The 26,463-nt window shown below is 40.4% G+C and overlaps 1 protein-coding gene and 1 long non-coding RNA gene across 5 annotated transcripts; both read right to left on the bottom strand.

Moving 5' to 3' along the window:
- Nucleotides 1–2,211: 2,211 nt before the first annotated feature.
- LOC147260510 (tumor necrosis factor receptor superfamily member 6-like) lies at nucleotides 2,212–16,587 on the bottom strand. 3 transcript variants are annotated; one of them, XM_086207113.1, is made up of 10 exons: nucleotides 16,402–16,587; nucleotides 13,759–13,909; nucleotides 13,466–13,594; nucleotides 8,940–9,051; nucleotides 8,757–8,848; nucleotides 8,211–8,303; nucleotides 5,521–5,552; nucleotides 5,116–5,355; nucleotides 4,127–4,160; nucleotides 2,212–3,855 (listed from the first exon to the last, which is right to left on the bottom strand). In XM_086207113.1, exons 1-10 carry the CDS (start codon nucleotides 16,423–16,425, stop codon nucleotides 3,563–3,565), a joined length of 1,200 nt encoding a protein of 399 aa, XP_086063239.1. In that variant the 5' UTR covers nucleotides 16,426–16,587; the 3' UTR covers nucleotides 2,212–3,562. The 3 variants fall into 3 exon arrangements, with proteins under 3 accessions (XP_086063239.1, XP_086063240.1, XP_086063241.1); XM_086207114.1 differs by having other exon boundaries at nucleotides 5,287–5,355; nucleotides 16,402–16,586; XM_086207115.1 differs by lacking the exon at nucleotides 5,116–5,355 and having other exon boundaries at nucleotides 16,402–16,585.
- A 6,151-nt stretch (nucleotides 16,588–22,738) lies between these two features.
- Nucleotides 22,739–24,445, bottom strand: LOC147260509 (uncharacterized). Of its 2 annotated transcripts, none has more exons than XR_015116304.1 (2): nucleotides 23,446–24,445; nucleotides 22,739–23,315 (listed from the first exon to the last, which is right to left on the bottom strand). It is a non-coding gene; the product is annotated as an uncharacterized LOC147260509 (long non-coding RNA). The 2 variants fall into 2 exon arrangements; XR_015116303.1 differs by having other exon boundaries at nucleotides 24,276–24,445.
- Between the last annotated feature and the right edge of the window lie 2,018 nt (nucleotides 24,446–26,463).

Raw genomic sequence — 26,463 nt, 5'->3', positions numbered from 1 at the left:
ACCACATGTGGCTGCACACCAAATGTGTGGTTATGCAATGGCCGTTACACACTCCGTGCCGATCTGCAGGAGTGGTGGAATTTCTCAATATGCACCATTTACAGTTATCACACCATATGTGGCCATTCAGGAGTAGGGGAATTTCCTGACACACACTATGCACTGTTACGACAGCATGTGTGGTCATTCATACCTAACACACGCTGTTAGGGGTTTGCAGCGACCGCACCCGTTCCCCATGATGCCCCTCTATCCCACTTTACTCCACATCATTAATAATCAGGAAGTCACTGGTTTCATCCCCTAACTCCCCAGATTTTGTGTCAGAGGCTGTGAGCAGGACGGTTATGGTAAGCTAGTTGTCATCTGGCATGACAGCTTCCACCATCAGTGTATGAGTGTGAGCCATGCTTAAGTCTATAAATCATGGAGTCCTAGATGCTGGTGTTTCAACACAACAGCGGGAAAGAAAAAGGAATGGAACTCCTCCTTTACTAAATAAAAAAAAAAACAATATAGCTTTGAAATACAACAAAGAAATAAAATGATGTTCAATTAAAATATTATGAGGGCAGAAACTAATTTACAAACAAGAAAGACTGGACTACACATAAAGGAGGGAAGTTACACAACAAGAGAGAGGAAAGGGATTTTCAACATAGAACAGTAATTGACCAGAAATATCGACACTGGGAAAACAAGGAGCTGTAGAAACATTGCAACTTCTCATACTCATAAGCAAAAATCGAATGTATGATGTAAAGGAGGTTGACCAATGAAGTCACCCGCAGTCACCTGTTAAATTTAGTGTTCCCGAGGACCTGCAAACCTATAACAGGAATCAATCTATGCAGTTTCCAAAATCATATCATGAATCCCTGCTCTGACATTATTCACTCTCCTTGTGCTGCTGATGTTTTGATTTCTTCCACACAAGCTGTTTGCCATCTGCAACAAATAAGACTTCAGATGATATTCACACTAATTTTACAAAAATATAACTTCCACTTTGGTCATCCAGGAGCAATTCATGCTTTTATTCTGTCTACTTGTCTCAGAACTGTCCAGGTTATCTGGAAGTTCCATCAGTAATGTGATAATACTCGTTATATTAGTATGTATTTGAGCCATCGTTGTATTTTTCAAAACTGGATCACTCAAGAATAACTCGTTATTTCCCCCATGTTTACTGCGCATTGTCCAAATTACTTTTTTCAATCTGCATGAAACCAATGCCACAACTTCTCCTGCAATGAACTTTGACATAGAAGTATGCTAAGTAAGGCTTAGCTCATGATGCCTGCATAGCAAATGAAGTAATTACAATAAATAACAATAAATTCAACTCGTCCTTGGCCCTCGATCCCCAGTGGTGGAACCCTCACAGCTGGGTTTCCTCTGCCTCCATCCATTCATCCTTCAATCAAGTTGGAACTCTTGTCTCCATTGCTTGGTTTGCAAGCCCAGCCTCAACATCAACACACGAACACAATTTGGTTCAAAATGAAAGATAGAATACCGGACACACTATCATTGCCAGTAGGTGGACACAGTGATGAAACCCTTCCCGCTGAAGTTCCTCTTGATCCCCCCCCCCCCCCCCCAACACAAATACACTTGAATAATAAATGTCTTTCCACAGTAAAGTTCCACAGATTCCTACTTATCGATAAAACTTGTGAATCCATGTATGTGGCGTGTGTGGCTCACTGCCTCTCTTTTTGTTTTGAAACATAATTGCCTCCTCCTTAAATTTCTAAATATAAAGTATATGCGTGCCACCTGGGTTACAAGACCCAGTCACGCATTTATCTCATTCATACAGAAGAGCTGGGACACCTGCAGGACAGGCTAGGACCCTGGCTGAGCCGGCATCAAAGCATCAGGGCCGCATGATTAACTCCCAGCTCCGTAGTGATCTTATGCTCTACAGTACATAGGACTGGTCACACTCACAATTGATGAAAAGTTATCCATTTTCGAAGGAAGATGTAGTATAAACCAAAATTGGACATTTTAGAATGACTAGAACATTGGAACAGTTACCAGGCAAAGTGCCTCAAGTCAGTGGAGGCACATTCAAAGCTCATTCACACCAGCAGAAGTTGACAAACATGCCCAGCTCGTTTCCTTGCATCTGTGGGCATTTCTTCATGTAAAGTCTGATTCCTTCTAAAAAAAAATTTAAAAAAGAGACAAAAAGAAAAAAAGGACAGTGAAATATGAGAACAATTTAATACCCTTCTTTCATACATTCAACAGAACACACTTTTCCCACAATTCATCCGACCCTCTCCAGATGTGTTCTACAACATGAAAATATGCTTTAATGTAAATATTGTTCACGTGAGTAGCTTCCTAACTGGAAGTTTCCACATACTCGATGTATCCGTTGCATTATGAAATCAATCCAAAAAAAACAAACAACAACTGTGTGGTCATACATGTCATGCCCATAACAGATATGGCAGACTTTCACATTCAGTAAATGAAGCTGTACAAGGAGACTTCAAAAGGATGCAATAAATAAGGTACTTTATGTCGACAAACCAAATACAGTGACAGGATTATGTAAAGGGTCTACCGCAGACTTTGTGTAACATAATGTCTGTTAGGCAGACGAGGTCATGAGGAGCCACAAAATCATCGTTCTGTTGCTGGGGTATTTCCAGATCAAATGTGAGGAACTGCAGGCATGTTAAAGAGGATGCAGTGACAGAATGACCATTTTTCCCTCAAAGTTAAAACCTGAGTACTGAATCTGATCAGGGGCCCACTTGTCTAGGCTGTCACTGTGGTCATGATTAGAGGAAAACTGTAACACTGAGGGAATGAGAACCAGTGAAGCCATTTTTGATCAGGTGCTCGGACACAAAGACCATCATTCAAGCTGAAACATGCTCATTAGAATACTGTCAAGCAATGGCCATAACAGTTGGTTTTTAAAAATATCAGATTAATTGTACTGATCTCTACCACAAAACCTCATTCTCATTGGTTTTGATTCAAGCTTCACATGTTCCGCTGCTCATTTCATGACATTCGTTCTGGAGATAAATATTTCTCAATAAATAAAACTAAGCACATCTTCAGGAAGTAGTTTCTCAATAATAAAAAACACAGTTGCCATATAAAACAATCAGCCTGTCTTAATTATAGAAAGCCGTCAAGATGTACCCTGTACGAAATAAATATTTGTTTCTGAGCTCTGCAGGAAGACCTCTGGCTCTGTGGCAAATCACTGAGTCAGACAAAAGCCAACACCATGATTCAAGTCGTCATTCAGAAGTGTGTCAAAAGTCAAGCACTTTTCCTGTTGCTCAATGTAATTAGGCCACTTTTTTTTTGTTTTTTTTTAAACAGCCAAACCTTTTGTTTCCCCATCAGAGTTGTACAGTAGACTAATATAACTCACTGAACTAGCAGTAACAGTGTCAGTCAGCTGCGCGACTCTCTTGTCAGAATAGATTTGCTGTTGGCGCGCTTTCACCGTTTTGGGTGATCAGCTTGAGTGACGCAACATCAAGGATTGAATGGCATCTGAGAGACAAAGAGTGATCCCTCAGTCATCCTCAGGGATGAAATGACCACTGTCCACAGCCCTCTGCTTGACAGTCTCAGCTGTACGTCTCTGATTCAACGCCAGTAACGCTCTGAGCAGGTCGTCCATGCTGGCGTCTCGGCCCTCCTTCTCCACCCAAATGTTGAGCAATTCATGAATCCTGTCTTCATAGAGGAGATTCTCTCTGCTTTTGATCACGTTGTCGGTGATGCCAAGTTGACGGAAGAATCTCTTGTAGTAGTCCACGTTCAGCTCTTCAAAGAAGTCGAAACATTTCTTCAGAGACTCCACGCCTGTAGCATCATGAACAACGCCTGTTTTATATTGTACAATATTCAAACCCATTTTCTAATAACTCTGTTGTACAGAGACACATCCCACACCACATACAGCAGATGCTGCAGTGGTGATTATCACCTATCCATCATTAAAAAAACTATATGTATATATATATATATATAAAAAGAGGGATATATCTGTAACCTGTGTCCATCACACTTGTTGACAGAGGTGCGTGTTAAAGAGGAAGGCTTGCTACATCTAGAAAAGTGAAAGACACCTTACCGTCCACTGGTCGAAGTTTCGGAAATTCATTGTCCTAAATAACATAAAAGAGAAACAAGTCTGAATAAACCACAGCAGTCTGAAAGGACTTGCAAGGTATAAAATAAAATGTAAATTAAAGAAAAACCGCATGCTCCCAGCTCCCCTGCTGACCAGACAGACGCTCCAGTGAGCTGAACTAAAAGGTTTGCTGAGCAGAATTCTCTGAATGCAAACATGGATATTAAGGTTTTCATGAAAAAAAGAACAGAAAAAAATCAGAGCAAAACAGTAAGATCTGTGTCGGTGTCTTTGTTAATGTTTAGCATGTTCAACAGGTAATGTGACTCATCTTACGTTTCCCAGCAACCCTGAACAACACAATTAACCCAGTAGACAACTGGGTCATGGATCAGGAGAGAGGCAGGCCTGAGTCATAACACTTGTTTTTTCCAAAGATTTGGTTGCATGTTTTGCATTGGAAGTTGTTAATGTCCGATTTTGCTCTCAGTCACGGAGAATGTCGGACAAATTTCTACCACAACAAACTGGAATGACTGGAACGTGGGTTTCACCAGCAAGAAAGGTCTCTGCTACGACAGTTAGTCACCAGTGACCAATCAGGATTAGTCAATTATTTATATGGTCATATGTAACCACCAGTCATTCTGTTTCAACTGGGTGGATCATTGAAATCTTTACTTCAGGGAGGACAAATGCATTTAGTTCCAGGGGAAAGAGAGGAATAAAGAAATGAATTAAGTAAGTTTTTGAGGTTCACACATCTAGAATGTGTGATGTTTTCATAAAGCACCTGAACACTGTCATGCTTAAAGATAGTAGTGGGGAATGTGGCCAGTCAGACCGCTGGAGAACACAGCAGAGAGCGCTTTAGCAGGAACCAACAAAGGGTTAGCAGGTTAGCAGGTTAGGAGGGTAGCAAGGGTGAGGCAAGGGTAGAGGCTGGAATGCAAGCAAGGGTGGGGGTTTTGGGGAGCAGTTGCTCTCACCCTCTCGCTGGGCTGCACGAGGACCACGGGGCAGGCTTGGAGGGAGGATGAAGGGAAGGCAGAGGAGGGGAGGCTGGTTAGGCTGTGCTGGGAGTTACTGGCAGAGCTGATGAGGCTGTCACACAATTCTCTACACTCATCCTCCGTAGCGACTGACGACTGGCCTCCCACCATTTGCCAAGGCAGAAGTGTGCAACTTGGCCTCTGGGTCTGTCCGTTCTTCCTGTCCTCAGTGCATTGCTGAAGAGGATGACCAGCATGTTTAAAATAAAATGTAAAGAACCCACACTAAGTCTGGGATGTTGGATTTCAACACAATCAACAAAATCTAGGGAAATGGAAATAAACCCCTTTTGCTGCCCTGCTCTTGTTTTAATTCACACCAAAAATATGACATGGACTCACCTCTCCATGTTTCAGCCCGTCTCCCTGCAAGCCTGGAAAGAGAATGGGAGGAGAGCATTCATCATTGAAAGAAGTCAAGGGGCAGCTACTCCACAGTTCCTGTGTGTAACATGCACATACTGAACTGCTTTCAAAGTTTTTAGCTTCAAAAAAGTTTGTAATTCTGTTTTTGTGGTTTTATTGTCATTTGAGTCTTCAGTGCACTGTCACATTAAATCTGCCTGCCTTTGCCAGCCTTAATGTCAAAATCAATGCTGAATAACAAAGGGCAGAAAAGTGCTCGTGATTCCTCCTCCAACACCACCTCCATAGCCAGCACAGCAGCCCATGGTACTAGGGAAAATTCCTTCCCATGTTTCGTCATGGCTGAATCTAACAAGCTATTTGAACTTCAGAGGTCCTGAATATCCTTATCAGCAGGGTGGATATCAACTAGAACAAAACCAATAGAAGTCAGGTCTTTCGAAACCTCTGTCTGCTGCTGTTCAAACGGTCTGCAGCATTTTGCTCATTTTTAGCAGTGAGAGTGTAATGATGAAACGCTAATTATGACATTGGTATGAGAGAAACGTGCACGGTCACTGATTTCTGACTCAGCTTGTTATTTTCAGACACGCTCACCATCACATTCTCAAGTGTCAAATGTTGATCCTGACAGTTCTTTTAGGAGACAATACAAAAAGTAACACTGCTGTTTACGTGCCAGTGGAATGACTGTAGTTGCAACCCCAGCAGATGGAGACATCTTCGCATTAGCTAGTGATATTTATAAAGTTATACGCTACACTTGGAATTTGGTTGATGTGTACTGAACACGCGCTGTGTATATTCTGCTATGTATAAGTACTAGTTTGGATGTGATATTGTGGGACACCCAATATTTGTGACCCAAGCTCAAAGTCAGTCCTCGAGATTCACAGTGTAAAAAAAGCCTGCTGCCGGAAAAGCTGCATCATAAGTTTCCTACTGAACATTCCAACAACCAGGAAATGTCACCGTATCGTCTGACACACACTTGTAACAATGATGTCAGGTCTGCCAGCAGCAGTCCAGTTGAGCAGGTTTTAGCATCCAAAATTCTACCAAAATATGCAGTGTGTTGCCCAGACCAGACCAGAGCCTGACTGATACTCAACATTTCGGTCCAGTGCTGACATTTGGTTGTTAAAAAGGTAATATCGCTCAGTATTTTTGAATAAAAAAGTCCACAAGTACATTCAGCAAAATGCACATCAAATATCAAAAGTACGTTGGTCCCAATTTAAAACTTGAACATTAAAAAAAACAAAAAATTATGACCCATTTGGCATGTAGGTGTTTTAATGTTGTCATAGGAAAGCCAATTTCAGCATGATCCTGTTAGTGTTCAATCTGCCTTTAATATAACAAACGGATATATTTGACTCATCAAATGTAGATCTGAGGGAGAACACAGGTGCTTCTGTTCCCTAACATTTGTAAATCCAAATATGAGAAATATAGAGCTGAAACAATGACACACAAACTTTGATGAGCATTCTGAATAATGCCAAACTTTCCCCATTTCCACCAACTCACAAGTGCTGTGACACTTTTCAGCTTTGTCTTATTTGATAGTGAAATGATACGAGGTTTCAGCATGTTTTTCCTTTCAATATTAAAAGGAGAACCTCATCATCCCAAAAATGGTCGCGATGGAAATGGAACCCCAGAGGCTGTGTGCTGTAGACCTGAACTGCTCAGAGGGTTTAATAGAGAGCAGTGCTGCTTCCTGACTCATGCAGATCATTTGTGTCTTAACATGAATCAAAGAAGCGTTTCATTTTTGGGAAATTGGGTGTGTCTATAGTGACTATGTCCTGAGGTGTTTTTAGGTTCACAACAACAGGAATATATCATTCAGTCTCTCCTGTGACGACACTTTATTTGCCTCTATAAAGGAATGCTGCTCTTTGTCTTTTGCAAGGCAAGCACCTCCATGTGAACCTCATGTTGATCTGCAAGGGATGAAACTTTCCCTTTCCAAAAATCCAAGCTTGATGATTGAAGGCCAAGTGCTCAACAATGTTTACAGATACCAGCCAAGTTTCCATTATCCTGCTTTATGTGCATTTTGAAGTATTGCATTAGAAAAGGAGGAAGAAAATGCTAAAATTAAAAAATAAAATCATCTGTGGCTTTTAAGTTACGCAAAAATGAGTTAATACACAACTGATTGTAAATGAGTAAGTTCTGACTTAGCCAACACTGGACACACATGACCACCGTTTCTGCTCACAGTGTCTTTCCAGTGTTCTTGCGAAGCGTAACAACATGGCTGGTAATGACAATAACTACTTGTGGATTGATGAGGAGACCAAAAACGTTCCTTTGTCTCATCCATGGAAAAAATATACACTACAGCCAGTATTTTGTTTCTAGTTTGTAAATTCCACCTCTTCTACCTTTTATGACAGTTATCTCAGGGTTCATTGTTTTTACCACCACCCTCCTCCAAAACTAGCACTTTATCTGCTCCAAACACTTGATGTTACTTGATTGTAAACTGTTGTTTTTGGGGAACTACAGAGTTGCTTCACACGGACATGGAACCCATGCTCCTGTCAGAGAAGACAATAATCTAGATCCTATTCTATTATGTAACTCAAAACTCCAAAGACATTTTAAAATATTCGCCTGAATGTTTTCATTCCCTTCTTGTTTCCACTTACCTGTTGCTCTGTGTTTCCACCAACACAGGCAGATTATCCCACTCAATGCAGCAGCAGTGACCAGGACCAGTGGAACAATTATTGCAGTGTTTGCTATATGAGGAAAAAAGCAAAAGAACAACCCTTAGCACCCTGTTGTTATAATTATATTGTTATGGTAATAAGCAATCAATCCAAAGCTCCTGTCCTGTCAGTCTTCTGGTAAAGCCATGTTTCTGGAGCTGTGGATTGAGGCCAATCTTCAGCGGGCACATTTTTAGCACCTGAATCATACAGTGGGGTGTGGCTGAAGTATGTCCATTTATTTTTTTTATACAAAAGTCACATGAGACATCACAGTGACTACAAACTCACTTTACAGACAGTGTCTTTTTGTGTTTTTGTTCACTGCTTGCACAGAGCAAGATTATATACAAATGGATCCATACTGTTTATACTTATGATAAATGCAGACGACAACAATGAAAGAATATTTAAGGTGTAAAGGCCAGGCATGTCTCCAGTGCAGATTCTGTCAGGTGGTGCTAGCTTCCTCTTGTACCTTACCTGAGGCAGAGTTTGGGGGTGAAAGGATTTTTTTGCACACTGTGTTGGAGGTTGCAGTGCAGTTCCTCATTATTTCCTCATCCTTGCCACATCTATTTTAGACGGAGGCAAAAAATATTAATGGAATGCATGAATGAATTTATACGCATCGGGTGTCAGGTGGTTTGTTTAATTTACACTTACTGCAAACACGTCTTGCACACCTCACACACTTCTTCGGGAGCACAAAATTTTCCGACTTTGCACTGACATTCCATGTCTTGAGTGTGAGTACACTGCCGTACAACTTCCTGATCTGAAGAGGCAAAGGGAAAAGATCTTGTTAAGTTTATGTTTGGAGCCTGATAGGCCTCATCCCTGTACTTTGTCTATGAGTTAAAGAGCTGATCAGACCCCCACAGAAAAAGACTGCAGAGAGGGTTCTATACATTTGCTGCAGAGACTGGGATGACTCTGCTCGGGACTGATGACCTCCAGGTGGACTACGTTAAAAAGCTAACTGAGATTTTGAGACTTTATCACAAACAGGTTACTGACAGACTATCCCAGCCCTTGGGTGATCCAATATATTCATTTTATGCATGGTGATTCTGTGCTAGTCAAATCTTTGGAAAAAAAAAATCTCTTTCTCTAGGGCAGAAAGGCCCTTTCCAGGTGTTGCTGGTCACTCCAACGGCTCTGAAGGTTGAAGGAAAACCAGAATGGATTCACACCCAAACCCAGAATTGTTCTACCAAGCTGCAATTAAAAGAGAATCTGGTCCTACTTTGATTGGAAAGGGAGACCTCACCTATGACCCTTTGAGAAGAGGACTTGCTCAGATAAGCTAAAGAGGATCACGATAGTCATATTCAGTCTGCCAGAGCCAGATCCACGTGAGCCTGACACATACAAGAGGTACACAGGCATGGCCAAGGTCATGGTAAATATTAAATTCTGAACATCTTCTACCTAATTTTAATGTTGAGCAGCTTCTGTGCATAATTTATGTGCATATGTATGGTCACCTTAGTACTGATCACAGAATACAGGCTCTTAACAAAGGACTGCAGGAGGTTAAAGCAGGGATGTTTCAAAGCTGCATGGCCCTTGACCTCATATTAGTTGCTCAAGGTGGAGTCTGTAAAGTTGTGGGTACAGAATGTTGTCTCTGATTCAACCCCTTCAAGGACTTGGCTCACGAGACCACATAGGCCTGAAACAACTGCATGAGGAGCATGGATTTGATTTGGGTAATTTCTCTTCAATGTTTTGATCCTGGGGTTCTGGAATAACTAAAGTCTTGACTACCCTCATTATTGTGCTGCTTCTCTTTGCTTTGATTTGTTTATGTCTAGTAACGATTGTGAAATTGATTATCCATAAATCCGCCAGGGCTGTGATCCAAGCCCCCCTTAGGCCTGTGGAGTTTAATGGCAGCGCCCAATCCCTGGCCTGGGATCGTGACATTTGGGCCCTGGCCTACTACCCCTCATCCACCACAGACAACGAGGAAGTAAGTGATGAAAACGAGACTGAAATGGGATCCTGAGCGCTCTCTCTCTCTGCCTCTGTCCCCTTGATAAAGAAAACCGCACGCTGTTGAGATTGATTCCAGTTATTCTTAGAGGTAATTTCATGTTTTATTATTTGCATTTCTTATAATCGCTCTGGCATCTATTCATGTTTTGATTATCATATCATGATTTGCATGTCATCCATCTATTTACTTTTCATCACATACATTTTAGTAGTATTAGCAATAGCAGTGTTGTTTTGTTGTTAATTGTCCTCATCAGCTCTGCCCATATAGGAAACCAGTTGCGTGGTCCTTGAGTGTTGTTTTGAGATCCATTGATTCATGATTACTTTGACACAAGAAGGGGCTAAAACTCCCTCAAGGATGGAGAACTTTTGAGGTGTGCTCTCCTTATTTCCTGGGAGAAGATGGACCAACGCTGACTGTCTGGCCACAGCGACTCTTCTCCTGATCAATTAAGACTCTGATTTCTGATCAACACAGAGAAATTTGTGTTTCAGTGGATTCTTAATGTGATCTTGAAGATTTATTTTGCTTTGATAAGGACTCAGCTAAGGCCAAGTCTAAAGCATAATCAGATTTGATTTGATTTACAGTAACGGTTTAATCTTATATACACTCATTTACTCTTGTCATTTAGATTTGAGTTTGACGTAAAATGTTAGAGTCACACTGTAGTTTAGGGACATTGAACTTACTGTTTTATTCATGACTCTACATTTAAATCTATGTGTTTTACTTCTGCCTTTCATTTATCAGTATACATTACTTTTGTATTTGATTATCTTGGAATCATTTCATACATGTTTGATTTGTGTTCATTGTTATTGTGAACCGATTTGCTCAAGTATTCAGTCTCTGGTATTACAGACACTGTTTTGAGCTTTCTTCCTCTCATGACATCATGAGGTTTTGCTCAAGGGATCCACATTAGATCAGTACCAGTTTGTCTATGGGAAGGACAGGTCAACAGAAGACGCGATTGTTATTGTGCTGCACACTCTGTTAGTACATCTAGAGAACAGAAAACACATATGCAAGGCTACTCTTTGTCCGTTTCAGTTCGGCCTTTAATACAATCCTGCCAAACAAACTCCAAACCTAACTGCACATCCTGGGACTTGACACCACAAGATGCAACTGGACTTTGACTTCCTAACCAAATCGATCACAGTGCTTCAGAGTCGGCAAGCACACTTCATCAAGCCTATTTATTAACACTGGGTCCCCCCAAGGATGTGTGCTTAGTCCACAGCTCTACACGCTCTTCACACATGACCGCACCCCCTCTTTTTCAGCAAATTGCATTATTAAATTTGCAGATCACGTAACAGTGACTGGCTGAATCACTGATAACAAAGAGATAGCATACAGGAGAGAGGTAGAACAGCTGGTAACATGGTGCATCAATCATAACTTGGCTCTTTACTCCAAAAAGTCCAAGGATATAATAGTGAACTTCCATAAGTCTAGACAGATCAGCTACTCTCCAGTCCTCATTGGTAATACCGAGGTGGAGAGTCCCAAGTTTTAAGTTCCTGGGTCTAACTGTGACGGAGGATCTGTCAGGGGGGAAAAACATTGCCTCAGCCATAGGGAAGGCTCAGCAGTGTTTTTTGTCGTTTGAAGAGCTAAACTTCCCCAAAGATTTATGCTAAACTTCTACCACTGTGCCATAGAAAGTGTGTTATTGTATGGTCTTTTAGTATGGTTCTCTAGCTGCACTGAGGCAGAAAAGCAGGCACTACAAGAGCAGTGAAGAGAGTGGGAAGAATCATTGGGCCTAGCCCCACAGAGACTGCCACTGTCTACACCTCTCACCGTCAGTGCCACATGCAGAACATTATTAGGGACCGCTCACACCCAGCACATCATCTATTCCATCTCCTGCCCTCCAGGAGAAGATACAGATTCACACAAGTCAAAAGCACAACACTGGCCAACAGCCTCTACCCTGAGCAGTCAAGACTGCCAAACGTACGACGGCCCCCTAGACTGATATGATCTGAGGTCTTACCCTGCACTATGAAACTTTATTTTCAAATATAAAATCACTATTTAGATTCGGGATGTCTTATTTCTATTTTTTTTGGGGGGGGGGGGGATTTGCTGGTTGCATTTATTTACTGTACGTGCACAGTCTGAATGACTATGCTTGTATGTGATGGCTCCAACGTAATCCTGTGCTTTTTGTATAATGACAATATATTGACTTGACTTGAAGGGACAGTTAGATAGGGCAGATCGACTCTTCTGCCCACTCCTAGTCAACAGTGGAGTTGGGTGTTCAGGCAGCTGCCATTATGCATCTTTCACAACCTTTGCCCTTGGGCCATTGCTTTGATAATAACATATGCACTTGGTTTTGACTGCGGGATGAAACTCGTGGAAGGTACATAACAGGACATTCATACCTGGACTTCTTTACTGTCAGATTATTAAAGTGATTCCTTTAAGTTTGATGTTATATTCATGTTTGTTGAATTGACAAAAGATAAAAGCAAAGAAAATGCTTACACTGGGTTTTGGACTTTGATTTCACTGTATTGTCAGGAGATAACAGGTTGACACAGCTCCATTCACCCTCTGTGTGTTCCCCCTTTAATTCTTTTGGGTTGTAAATTTGTTTATCCCCTAGGGATGAAAAGGAGGGATCTGATAAGGAATTTCATCTGGCATCCTCTTTTTTTTTTACTTTCTTGGGCCTCATCCCTGTTCTTCATCTGTAAGGTTAAGAGCTGATTGGACCCCCGGGCCTTGACCTGGGTCCAGGAGTGAACCTGTGGTGCCTTTCATAATTCTTACTGAACACTTACTGATAGTTAAACTGACACTTATGTAAGCGTTGTCAAGATGCATAGCTGTGTTTGGACAATGTGAAAGTTCATATTTGTGCAGGATGTTCCAATGAGGTGTTACTGGAAGTACCTGACATTACTAGTATGACGGTTTACGAGGGGGAAACTCAGACCTTCTGGTGGAGCCGATTCAACCTCATCTCACAGCGAACCTTGTACATCTGTGGTGGACATCCAGTGAAGTGTCCAGTGTGAGCCATCTCTGAATCTACGGCCTGTTTCTTGCGTCTGACCAAATCCTCCATCGTACGAAATTCCTCTACAGAGCCATTTTGAAAAGGAGTATCAATTTTGTTTGAACGGGTCAGAGTAACCCTATCAGACAGAATTACCTGGGCGGCAACGTGTGCACTTGAAACAGCGGTTCAGTCCGTTAGCATGTTCAGTGAATGTCCCATCATCACATTCTTCACACTGGCCCCTCTCCGCTGATCTGATGCAGGCTGACTTCACTCTTGTGCCTAAGACAATGTAACACACTTGAGTGAGCATCAAATAAACCTGTCAGTCACTTTTGCAAAACAAGAATTACCCTTCTGCCTGGTGGTTCTGGATATGGATTTCTGACTGGAGCAGCGACTGACTTGTCTATGGACTAACTTGAGTGTGGCCGCATGTTGCTTACCAGCTGGGCAGAGTCTACAGCAGAAACTGTTGTCCAGGTACTCCTCATCTCCGCACGGGACATCCCGCCGGGTTCTGTTGTTTCTCAAATCAAGCCCAGAATGTGGAGGCAAAGCCAGGGACGTGAAGGGCAAAATAATAACAGAAAGAACCTTTGGAGAAAAAAAAGTGAGAACTGACATGTTAAAAATGGGTATCCTTTGTTTTCTGTCAGGAACAGTTTTAACAAAAACACACTGCAATATATAATCCATAAGTGGAGTTTGGTGTGCTCATGGTTACCAATTTAAGGCTAGAGATATTTGCAAGGGCTGCACGATTTAAAAAAAAAAAAAAAAAAAGATGTGACTGCAATCATTTTGACAGACATTGCAGTATGATTTGTGATATCACATGGAATATTATTTTCTACAGATCCCTTCACTCATTCTTTACTGAAAAATCCAAGACCGTTTACTGAGTTATTTTTGTGGGGCTTTGTATTGAACCAAGCAGTTTTCTTACATCTGTACAGTATGATGTGGGGGCAGAACCACGATATTTAATTTAAGTAGTATTTTGACACACAATAAGTCTTTTGACAAATATTGGAAATTCGCAGTATAAACAACATTGCAGTTTGAATTAAATGTTGATTAATTGTGCATTCCTAATATCATCCGTATAAATACATGTTTAGATGATATTTACAGTTTGTACACAGAAAAAATAAAACGGGGAATTCAAATTTCCTTTGCTCTCAGAACATTTGGGATGAGCCCATTATCTTATAGACCAAAATGATCTGCAGAGGTATTACCAAGCATCGCTAATGGGAAATATATTGATTAGACATTAGAATCAATTAATATTTTGGACTTTATAAGAAAAATGTCCAAAAATGCATTAGCTTCAAATGATATAATTTATAAAACTACAACTAAATGTGTTTTTTGGGGAAAAAAAATCTTTTGCCAAAACAAAACAAAAATAATTCTAAAGTTAAACAACTTTGCTGTGGTAAATTCAATTCATTTCAATGATAAACCCTCTGAAATGTTCTTACCAGAAAGTGAATGATGGACAGTAGCAACAGTCTAATCGGCTGATTCATCAATAAAGCATATACTTATTTGCCCCTTTGTTTTTTTCATGAGATTATCTGTTACACAACGTGTGTCTCATCTGGTTAATAAAACTGAGGAAATGTGACTGTCATGAGTAAGGCAACTCCGCTGCTAAAATGAGGCAGGCCTTAACTGCTTGATTTTAATTCAATATCCTCCACACACACACACACACACTCTTATTTACTCAGGAAAATTCTTCATTTGAGCTAAACGTTAGTCATACATCTCGATGAACACTCCTGTTATGGTGTGACTGGGTTAGGGTGTTGCACCACTTCCTGAATCTGTGGCAGACACCTCTGACCCGCAGCAGGAGTCCCATCTAATAAACAAAGTAAGAGAGGGGACTTCCTTCACTCAGAGCACTGAGCAAGCCTGTTGGGAGGTTAACCAAGTCATGAGAAATCTGCCATGTTGAAGTGAAAGCCATAAAACCTTAAAAGTAAAGAAAAATGTCTGTACTGCCATTTGTACACAAAGTGCAGTCGAGTACAGGCAATACCTCACCAGGTAGACAGCGGATGCAACCAAATAAGGCCATCGGCTGATGTGTTCACACCCACATTTCCCTCACCTTATACAGCTTGTCCCTGGCACACCTGACATTATGCATGCGACCTGATAAACAGTTTACCGCACCTATAGCAGAACGTCAATCTGAATTGCTTAATGACAGATATAATAATTTGTTTACAGTATTGTGGGTTAAATAAGTGCTTAGGAATGAATGAAAACTTCACATTCAATTACACAGCTGCACAACAAAAGTTGTCAATATAAAAACAGCGCTATCATGTAAAATTTCAATATTAAACATCGGCATGGGTGCTTCACCAAGAATAAATTACTTTCAATAAAAATAACACCTTGCCAGGGTAGGTCTGCTGACTCGTCTACACCGGTGGGTCTAGTCCAAAAAAATCTGAACTACAAGGTAAAATGTAACGATTTCCACGCCGAATTAAAAATAAGACTTCTATCAATTAATTAAAATATTTTCCTGCAAGAGTCTGATGAAAATAAATGTTATTTTTAAAGGTGTACCTAAAGTTAATACTTTCGTATCCAAGACCAGGCCACTTCGCTAAAAGCTGTTGTGAGCTGATTTGCAGTTCAGTATTTTATAAATCAATTTAGAAGTCTACGAACTCAACTTTCAAGCAGATAGTTGGGGGGCTGAAAGTGTTGGTTGGTTTTTTCTTTAAACCCAAGAGGAATTTCGCGCCTGGCGCTAAAGGAGTTTGACAGAAACACGTGACATTCCGCGTCCAGGCTTGTGGCGAAAACAAACGGGAAAAACTCCGCGGTTTTTGTCGGATACGGGTGAAAATGAACACGGAGCAAAAACCCCTCCGCCTTAACGCACCTCAACTGAGATTAAACTTCTGGGCTTCTTGAATTATGCCGACATCAACATTCATGTCTCCGGAAACAGAGACGGGGTTTACTAATGAATGCTCAAGCGTGAGGACAGCAGGACACAGAGTCAAAGTTTTCCTGGTGTGTCATTGCTGGGAAAAGAGAAGAACACTTACCATACATCGATTAAAGCTGGTCATTCTTCATTTGAAAAGTCAAAATCCACAGATTTAAATAATACGATCCCCCCAAAACACAGCTTTTCACCGGCTTCTTCAGACTCGTGTCTGTTCACTTCGAGGTCTATCGCAGGTGTGCAGCAACTTCATCCTACGACACCGTGTTGACGAAAGCGGCTGGGCGGAGCTTTGGCTCATTGAATTCACCCTTGTCCCGTCTGATGCATAATTATTCCAATATTTGATGATAAAAGTGATAAATATCAGCGTGGAATTACAGTCTTCCAGTTGTTATGTGTATGTTTGAACATCAATTTTGTAAACTGTAACCAGCAGCCATGCAGCGTAATGATGAACCTGAATCCTCAAAGGTACTTAAAGACAGTGAATGCACCTTACAGAGACGTGGGGAACGACATTTGTCAAACTCGTGAATTCAAAAAAAAAAAAAAAATCGCAATAAATTCATGAGTTTTGTTTTAGAAGGAGGTGGAAAGGTGGAATTTTCAGTATATTTCTGGTAGCCAAAACAGGCAGAACTTGCAATTGAAATTTTAATGCGAGTTAACGATTCACTATCAGAAAATCATGATTTCATTACCCCAAAATAGGACATCTAATCCATTATAAAGAAATAAGGCATATCTTATCCATCATCTCGTAATAACAAGTTATCTCAGTGTAATAACATGATCAATCAGTCTATCGTTTGTTATTATGATGCCAGAAATTATCAATCAGAATTTGTCTCAAGGGATCGACAAAGGTGCATGTAAAAAGATGCAACATCCACAGTCCTTGGACCTAAAAAAAAGAGGAAAGGACTTTTTCTTTTATCTGGCAATAATTTTATCTGACTATCAGAAAATGATGGCATTAAGAAATGTACTGCAAGTACAGCCACTGTCAGGACAGTTATATAAGTTTATATGTTTTCTGCAAAATGTTTTAAATTTATATGCCTTTGAAAGTTTAAAGTTTCCGTATAGACTACTTTTTAAAGTGGCTCCTTTTGCAGGTTAGACCAGTTACACAGTTGTAGGGCTCATATTTGAGAAACTGTACATTTAGAGGAAAGGATAAGTGATGTTGAGGAGGGGAGGGGAGTCTTTATGGTGGAAATGATCAACATCAAAGAGGCACAAATACACAGAACTGTATTTCTGGGACTCACAAGCCACGAATGTTGTTAACCACTTGTTGGATTTGTTATTAATCATTATATTGTGGCAATCATATGATGTGATTTTATGTAAAATATCAATCCGAAAAGTCAATAAACTTAATATAGTAGATCAGATTAGTACAACATAATGTACTGAATTTTGAGATATTACGAGAGGTATTAGGTCCATTCTATTTTTGTGATTGACAAACAAAAATTATTGCTGCTGATAAAACTTGATCCTTGGGAAAGGGAGAAGCTGCTTTATAAGTATAAGTCGCCTTAATTGTCACCAAGGGATCGAGCCCAGGGGAAATGCCCTTTAGCTTTATTGGCCCTGCATATTTACATACAGTGCTTGAATATGGGCAGCACAGTGGTCAGCACTGTCACTGCTAGCAAGAAGGTTCCAGGTTTGAGTCCTGGCTCGGGCACAGGATCTTTCTGTGTGGAGTCTGCATGTTCTCCCTGTTCCTGTGTGGGTTCTCTCTGGTACTCCAGCTTCCTCCCACAGTCCAAAGACATCAAGAGGGGACTAGGCTGATTGATACTCTAAATTGACCGTAGGTGTGACTGTGAGTGTGAATGGTTGTCTGTCTCTATGTCTGTGTAGGTTCTCATTCATCCAGGTCATCGTAGATCGAAGCGAAGTAAAATCTGGTCAACTGGACGTAAGTAAACTTACGTCCAGTTGACCAGATTTTACTTCACTTCGGTCTGTCTATATGTGTTGGCCTTGCGATGGTGAACCCTACCTCTCGCCCGAAGGCTGCTGGGATAGCTCTGACCCCCCCATTTTACTTGAATATATGCTCCTCCTGCCATAGCCTGAATACATTCAGAATAAATATTAAGTCGCCTGTTACCCCAAAGCTCAGTAGTTTTTACTGTATTCATGGTAATGATACTATTTAATCACAGGCTCCATGTTGCTTAAATGAAGGCTAAGCCTACTAATGCTGCAAGTTAGTATGACTTGGTTTATGTGTACAATTTATATTTTAATATCTTCAAACAATTACCTAAAGACCTGGAGCTCTAAACTCCTCTCTCTCTCTTTCTCTCGGTAACAAATTTCTGAATACTGATAATAGAATTTAAGTTTCTGCATGAACCTCTCCATAGAAACTCAATTTTAACCACAGCGTACAATCATTTTGCAAAGACCTGAATTAAAAACCTTCGTCACACACATTGCACTTCATCTTGTGTATGTTCAAAACTCTAAGAGCTTTGAGTGGAAAGACTGATGCTGTCCTGAGTGGTTACTCTCTGCCCGTTGCTCTGTCCTGCAGGAAGAAGGAGAAACGGACTCCTGGTCAAAGTCGTCCAAGAAGTCAGCCACCATCGCAGTTTGTGGCCAACCTCTCTCTCCCCTGCATGTGCCAATTTGAACATTATCTCATGAGCAGTTGTCTGCTGCTCAAAGATACGCAGCCCAACAGGAAGGAGTGGGCTCAGCACATCATCTCAGGCAGGGATGTTGAATGATTAGGCGAAAACATAGGGGTAATAAATCATCAGGCTGTTGATTCTGGATTGAAATATTCACATTTTTATACCTCTGTGCTGGTGACAATAGTCGAGCGGAGACATTATGGGTTCTGCATCCATCCATCCATTCGTTTGTATGTTCTTGTAATGTGATTTTCTTCAAATTTGGCAAGAAACTTCAAAATGGACTGAGAGGATTTTGGTTGTCATAGGTAACTGTCACGTCACATCAATGCTCTATCTCAGCGATGGCTTGAGTGAATTTCTTTGCGTATTGTATAAAAATCTCCACTGAGACTCAAGGTCAAAGTGGTGTGTGTTATAGTGAAAGGCAGCAACATGATGACTCTGCTTCCATCTTGTTGTATATCTCATGGTTTCACGGGCACAAACAGTCAGCAGACCATCAACTAGCCAAGACACAGCAGCACTGCAGGAGCCACCCGCAGCTCATCAAAATCTTATTCAGACATTGATAACACAACATTGCCTTTCTCTTTTCCTAATTTCATGTCCACCAGCTTTCAGAGTCCACACAGTCTGGTAGAATTTTTGCATTGTTTACTTCAGCGTGCAACTGGACCTTGTGTTAGTCCATGATAAGGCGACGGATGAGGCAGAAACCTCTGAGCTGCATTTTCTAAGATAAGACACGAATTAGCATTCAGAGGGACTCAACTGCTTTCTGCTCTTCTGTTTCTCTGAGGTCCAGATCAATTTCAATGATATGCAGAAAATAAAATCTTCATCCTTTTCTTCCCTACTGACTCTGTGGGCACTAAAAAGAAGCAATTCTGCATTGGGTACAGTGCAGCTGACTGTCAGTGCAACAGTTTGTAGTGAAGAGCAATTGAACACGAATGTGGCTCACTCATACTTTTGTAGGAGGAAAAGTACACATATTATAGAGAACTAAAAGTATCACATTGGTGTTGTCACAGTGACAATGAGCTTTGGCCTTCAAAATAATTGACTCCCAGAGGACATCTGAGCCAACTTGGAAGAGATCAAATCAAAGCTTTCAGAGATTTCACGTGAATGCAAAATGTGGCATACTGACAGATGGACCAACAACCTGAGAAGTCCTGAAAGGTTTAGCCTCCCTCTGTAAATCCCCATGGCAACTCGTATAAGATGTTACATTTTGCTGTGTTTTTAAGCCTTCCACAAAAGGACGTATAACAAACAGGAAGTATGCTTGTTAAATGTAGATATGAGTGAAGTATGAGAATGATTAATAGTCTTTGCTCTTTACTCTGACTCATAATCATCTCGTATTTCATCAAATAACTGACATGGTGCACAAGTTCAGGCACAATGTGAGTGAATGATCTGCCCTGTTGGTGTTGACCCTAGCTGTGCTACCACCACCAGTGGCTAGGCTAGCAACCGCTAACAATAATGCTCAAATTAGGCAGCATATGATGCGCTAAAGACCCTTATTTTTTCAGACCCTGGGGGATGAGGACTGAAACAGCAAAGGTTTTGTTGTCACAGATGCACTTTTTATCGAATGTTTCCTCAAAGGAAGATTCATCACCTCAAATGTACAACATTGGTGTCGAGGCCAGAAGTATGCAACAGCCTTTCAAACTGGTACTTCCTTGTGACGTCTGTTTTTGAGTCAAGTTAGTTTCATTCACAATGTGCCAAATCTCAAGACACTTTACGTATAAAGTAGGTCTAGAATCACTCCATTAAATGATTTAGTATAAATAGAGTTTACATTTTGTCAGGGGACAGCACTTCTGCAACAGTGGCAATGATCTGAACAGGCAGGAATATCGAGCATGGTCTGCGTGGGCAGCCATTTGTTTTTAATGGTTGGGGCAAAAGGGAAGAAGAAAGAGAGAGAGAGAGAGAGAGTGTGAGACAGACACTATGAAGTGGGATGGAGGCAAAGAAAGAGGCTGAGACAGGAAGACAAAGCAAAACGGGGGGGGGCATGAGGATCCAGGATCTACAATTCAGTCCACATGACCTCCAAAAGTTAATCATTCATTCCTCATAATATTACATTATAGACTTTCCACCAAATTTAATTTTAAAAAATTGGTTCATTTGTTTGGTAACAATTAAACATGGATTACCTGACCTTGCTGGAGGTAACTAGTATACCAATAGATATTTTTTAGAAAAGATGTGAAACTAAGCTAGGTGACTTTGTTCATTGACATCAATCACTTCTAATGATAGTTTTGTTGGCTTGTTTATGTGCTAGGGAAATGTTTATCGGAGCAAGTAAATCTGCTGTCTGACCACTTGTTGTAAAGTATGTCTTCAGCGATGATGAAATGTAGCACATAATGGGAGATTAGTCACAAGGACATTCAGGAGAACTAGAAACTTTCCCCTGAATGTTTTTCCACGACCTCTTTGGTTCCATACAAGCCTAGGCATTGTCTGAGACATAGCCTGAGATCCTCCTGTGTGTCCTTGTTCAAGATTCTTGGGTCCAGATGGATGGAAACCAGGGCCCCATTATTCGGCCTGGACAGACCTTCAGGACTATATGAGATCAGACGAGCCACATCAGTGTCCTCTTTTAAAAATGCTGTTTTAAAAAAATGCTTTTATTTAACTACTTGCTGTGTGAATTTTAAAGTTCTATTTTACTTTAGATTTTATTCTATTTCCATCCATCCATTTTCATTGCTTATCCTGTGGGGGGGGGGGGGGGGGGGGGGGCTGGAGCCTGTCCCAGCTGCCTTCTGGCGAGAGGCGGGTTTCACCCTGGACAGGTCACCAGTCCATCACAGGGCCAGCACATATAGACAGACAACCATTCACTCTCACAGTCACACCTACGGTCAATTTAGAGTATCAATCAGCCTCGTCCCCTCTTGATGTCTTTGGACTGTGGGAGGAAGCTGGAGTACCAGAGAGAACCCACACAGGAACAGGGAGAACATGGAGACTCCACACAGAAAGATCCCGTGCTGGAGCCAGGGCTCGAACCCCAGAACCTTCTTCCTGTGAGGTGACAGTGCCAACCACTGCACCACCGTGCTGCTTTTTTATTCTATTTCATTACTTTTATTTTTCATAAAATCTTTGGATTGTTATTTTATTCGATTGTGATTTTAAACTTTTTTCTGTCGAAAAAGCACTTTGTAATTATGTTACCTTGTTCTTCTTATTACAATGAATTGTTTGCATCCATGTTGAACTCAACGGAAACGCAGGTCACAAAGAGCATCATGTTCATTTCTTGATTTTGATCTTGATCAAATCTACACTCCTGCTATGAATCCACCTGAGAGACTGCAATAAGAAAAGAAGACTGACAGACATACAAGTTTGAAATGAGACACTGTGGTTCGTCTCAGAAAGCTGCAGCAAGAGTGAGTGATGGCTAATGCAGTAAATGACAATGGAACAGTTATCATAATAGTTGTTGAGCTGCTACAACAGGAACATGAAAACTTTTTCAATTGGTGGGTCAAAATGTGATGTGGGCAGCAGGCTCAAAGCACAAATATGGTGTAAAATGCCCTTTTATGTGTGCACATCTGTTTTTATGGCCACTTCATTAAAAAAAAAAAAACCTCTGCCGCCTGATCAAACTATAAAAATATTGCTACTGGGAGTATTTTTACCTCACAAAAACAGTAATTTATAGTATACTTTAGAATAAGACGTTTTTTTTTAATAACTGTTTGTTTTTTTTTAAATTTATCTATCGCATCTGGCATGTCAAATTTTGTTCCAAGGCCACATTTTGGACAGTTCGGTCAAGACCAGATGACGCTATCTTTATTTATACATGATGGTGTCGAAGCTACTAATACCCATTAAGGAACCTGGATACTCACACAATAAAGCCAGGAAAAGTCTACTTTTATTGCATTTATTTATTTGTTAAAAAGCAAATGTTAACAGTAAATGAAGTAAAATGGATTCATCTATCCCAGACTAATGACCAAGCATAGTTACAAAGAGAGTAAAATCTAAACACAAAACGGAACAAAACAAAAGAGATGGTTTTCTTGTCTCATCTGAATTTCTACTCACAATTCCTGATCCAGGAGAATGATGTCCTTGACCCTCCAAATAATGAACAAATAGTGCTGAAGTTATTCCATCAAATCAAGCAGAAAAGCCATGTCCTCCTGGGCTGTGGCTGTTCTCTGCAGACACATCTGTCGTGATGTGCTGGAGGCTGGAGGCTGGAGGCTGGGGGCTGGAGGCTGGAGGCTGGAGCTTAGGTTTTTACACTGTTTTTACCAGGACTGCTTCATTTCCTTGGTTCCTATAGTTACAGGAACAACATTTACTATCATAGAACTTTGCCTAGCTTACACGCGTTCCCCTCAGGACTGAAGGACATTTCATATGAAAGGACCACATTGCAACATTGGCAACTGCCTATGTGGTAATACCTTTTCACTATCATGAGGTTTTAGGGAAGTTGCAAGAAGAAACTTCCTGTTTTTAGTCCATTTGTATCCATTTCTTTCCACAAGGCAAGCACTTGAAACTCTTACGACATTCTGCACTGATTAATGAACTGAACTGTGTTCTACAATTAAATTTGTTCTGAAGACATTGGGACTTTTCCATTTGATCATGACGTCCACAGGGCCTTTCTCAGTATTTCTATGATACCCTCAGGTGGATGAACTATCTTTGATGTTTGTTTTTTTTGTGAAATATTTTTGATTGAATTAAAACTGTGAGGCATTTAGGTCATTCTATTATACATGATTAGGGCGAGCTCATGTAGTGTTGCATGTCTTGGAACTGTGGTAGATTATGACACTCATAAGATTGATATCTACGGGATCTTTATCCAAAGATAAATTGAACTTGCAGGGCGTTAAAGTTAAAAAATAAAACGTAGCAATATATACAGTAACAATCTATTTATGTATTATAGATATATGTATAATAATATCTATACAACTTTAAAACAATGCAAGTTCAATTTATTTTAAAGGCAGTTCATTCAGAATTTTGTTTTCAATCGACACAATCCTGGACCACCAGGATCTTTTTCCAAAGACCTCAACAACCACCAACAAACCGTATTTCTGACAAATTACTCACACATTTCATCGACCTGAGGGGATCATAGAAATACTGAGAAAGGCCGTGTGGATGTCACGACCCGAGAAACCTCCCCTGAGTCAAGAAGTCTCAGACCAGAACCTGAAAAAGAACTGGAACCAGACCCGCAACTGAAGCCAGAGATGATGTTGGATTATCTCACATGCATGTCGTTATTCCTGGAACCAGAAGAGATGATCAGCATCCATCGATATCCATCAGAAAAATTATAGACAAAAAACATACAGCCTTGATCAAAGTTAAATGTCCCAATGTCTTCAGAACAAATTTAATTGTAGAACACAGGGAGCTGTGTTCATTAATCAGTGCAGAATGTCGTAAGAGTTTCAAGTGCTTACCTTGTGGAAAGAAATGGATACAAATGGACTAAAAACAGGAAGTTTCTTCTTGCAACTTCCCTAAAACCTCATGATAGTGAAAAGGTATTACCACATAGGCAGTTGCCAATGTTGCAATGTGGTCCTTTCATATGAAATGTCCTTCAGTCCTGAGGGGAACGCGTGTAAGCTCGGCAAAGTTCTATGATAGTAAATGCTGTTCCTGTAACTATAGGAACCAAGGAAATGAAGCAGTCCTGGTAAAAACAGTGTAAAAGCCTAAGCTCCAGCCTCCAGTACACCACAACGGATGTGTCTGCAGAGAACATACAGGATATACTTTCATGCAGCGCAAGCTCAATTCATTGTGAAGGCAGTTCATTCAGGATTTCGTTTTCAATCGACACACTCCTGCACCACTTTATAATGAACACAATGTACAATTCCAAAGCAGTCCAATGCAACAGCTCCGCCATGAATTTCTACTTCTCTTTTTTCTTCACACAGTCAGAAATTTAAAAAACAAAAAAACAACGACTTTATTACTGGAATGTGTTTTTGACTTTCTGTCCCTCTCCTTTATGTAAAAAGCACGTGGCCAGATTTTCAAAACAGGGGCCCGCTTCAACACCACAGTAGACAACAATAATAGAATTTCATTTATGAATACATTATTCAAAATATTATTCAAAACCAAACAATATTATATTCAAAAAGACAGAATTAATAGCAGGAATCCCATTTTAATGGAGAAGTAGATGAAGTGCAGTGAATGTACACATAATAAAATAAAAATGACCATCTTGGCCGTGATCATGCTTTTGGTGGCTAAATTGTACAAGTTCGGTGCAGATGCTCAAGTTGTTTTCTTAGGGACAAAAATAGCTTACAGCACATCTCTTAAACCATAAGCACACAAAGTGTAATCAAGTTAATAATTAACTTGGTATTTCAATTGCATACAGTCAGGCAAGAGTCACAAGGAAGCCAACCTTTTTTCTGCAATTTTTTTTTCAAGTTAGTTCTTGTAATTGCCATTTTGATTATTGCATTTTCTTCAAGAAGTTGCTCAGTTAATTTTTTAAATCTAATAATTTGGTGTCAGGTTGGTTGTTATATTTTCATATTAATGAACATACCTCAAATTCAAGCCCTCAACAAATTGTTGACACCATGTTTATTATGCTCATTCGCATCTCTTTGTTTTCCACCATGTATGAGGTTTGTATTTGCGGCAGCATTCCCAGGAGAATGCATATTGAGCACGAGCTCCAAACTTAGGCCCTGCATGATGACTCCCAGTCAGCCCTCTGCTAACTTGAATGTGGATATTGAATTTAATCACGTGGCTCCCTCAGAGTTTCCAAATATTATCAGATCAAACGGATCAAATTCTGAAGGTGAAAAAAAAATTGTGTTGCAGGGAATCCTGCTCAAAACAATAAATCCAGTTTGAGTTGTAGTTGCATTTGATGTTCTACTTTTTGCTAATAAAGCAGCAGAAGACAGAGGAAAATTTCAGTCTCCTGGTGGCACAGCATGAAAGAAGACGGATGTTCTGACAGACAAAGTTGGGTAATTATTCCGATGACTAAGAAAGTGGCTTTTTATTATACTGTTGCTCCAAGGTGTGTCCAAGAATGTTGGCTGCTGTATTCAGCTACAGATCATCAGCCAGTGTTTGCGCTCTGAGCATGTAGCCTGTTCAAGCTCACTTATGAGCTAAACGATGCACTTTATTGTTAATTAATCATATTGTTTCTAATAATAAATGTTTTCTTTTAACTACTGAGTGTCATGAGTGATTTACCAAGGCAAGTGCCAGTTTTCAAGGCACCGTGTAATGTTACGTTGGAATTAGGGGCCCATATAGCCACTGTTTTACAGCAGCAGAAACAATGGAGTTTGCCAAGATGGAGCCTATGATGTATGATGTTGCTACAAGTCAATATTTTAAGGATATAAAGAACATCAGTATTGTTTAATATACAAGATATAGGTTCTATATCATGA

The sequence above is a fragment of the Aulostomus chinensis genome, chromosome 6, assembly GCF_037954235.1.
Source record: "Aulostomus chinensis isolate RoL2024-O1b breed Wild chromosome 6, RoL_Achi_v1.0, whole genome shotgun sequence".
Taxonomy (NCBI): Eukaryota; Metazoa; Chordata; class Actinopteri; order Syngnathiformes; family Aulostomidae; genus Aulostomus; species Aulostomus chinensis.
Note: the sequence above shows the minus strand (reverse complement) of the source record. Positions and strands in the feature narration are given on the sequence as shown.

Excerpts from the sequence above, each read along its gene's own strand:
- LOC147260510 (XM_086207113.1), bottom strand. The coding sequence starts at position 16,425 with ATGACCAGCTTTAATCGATGTATG. Across the intron at positions 8,304-8,756 it reads ACCCCCAAACTCTGCCTCAG|CAAACACTGCAATAATTGTT; the intron begins GTAAGGTACAAG and ends TTCCTCATATAG. Across the intron at positions 4,161-5,115 it reads TCGTGCAGCCCAGCGAGAGG|GACAATGAATTTCCGAAACT; the intron begins GTGAGAGCAACT and ends TATGTTATTTAG.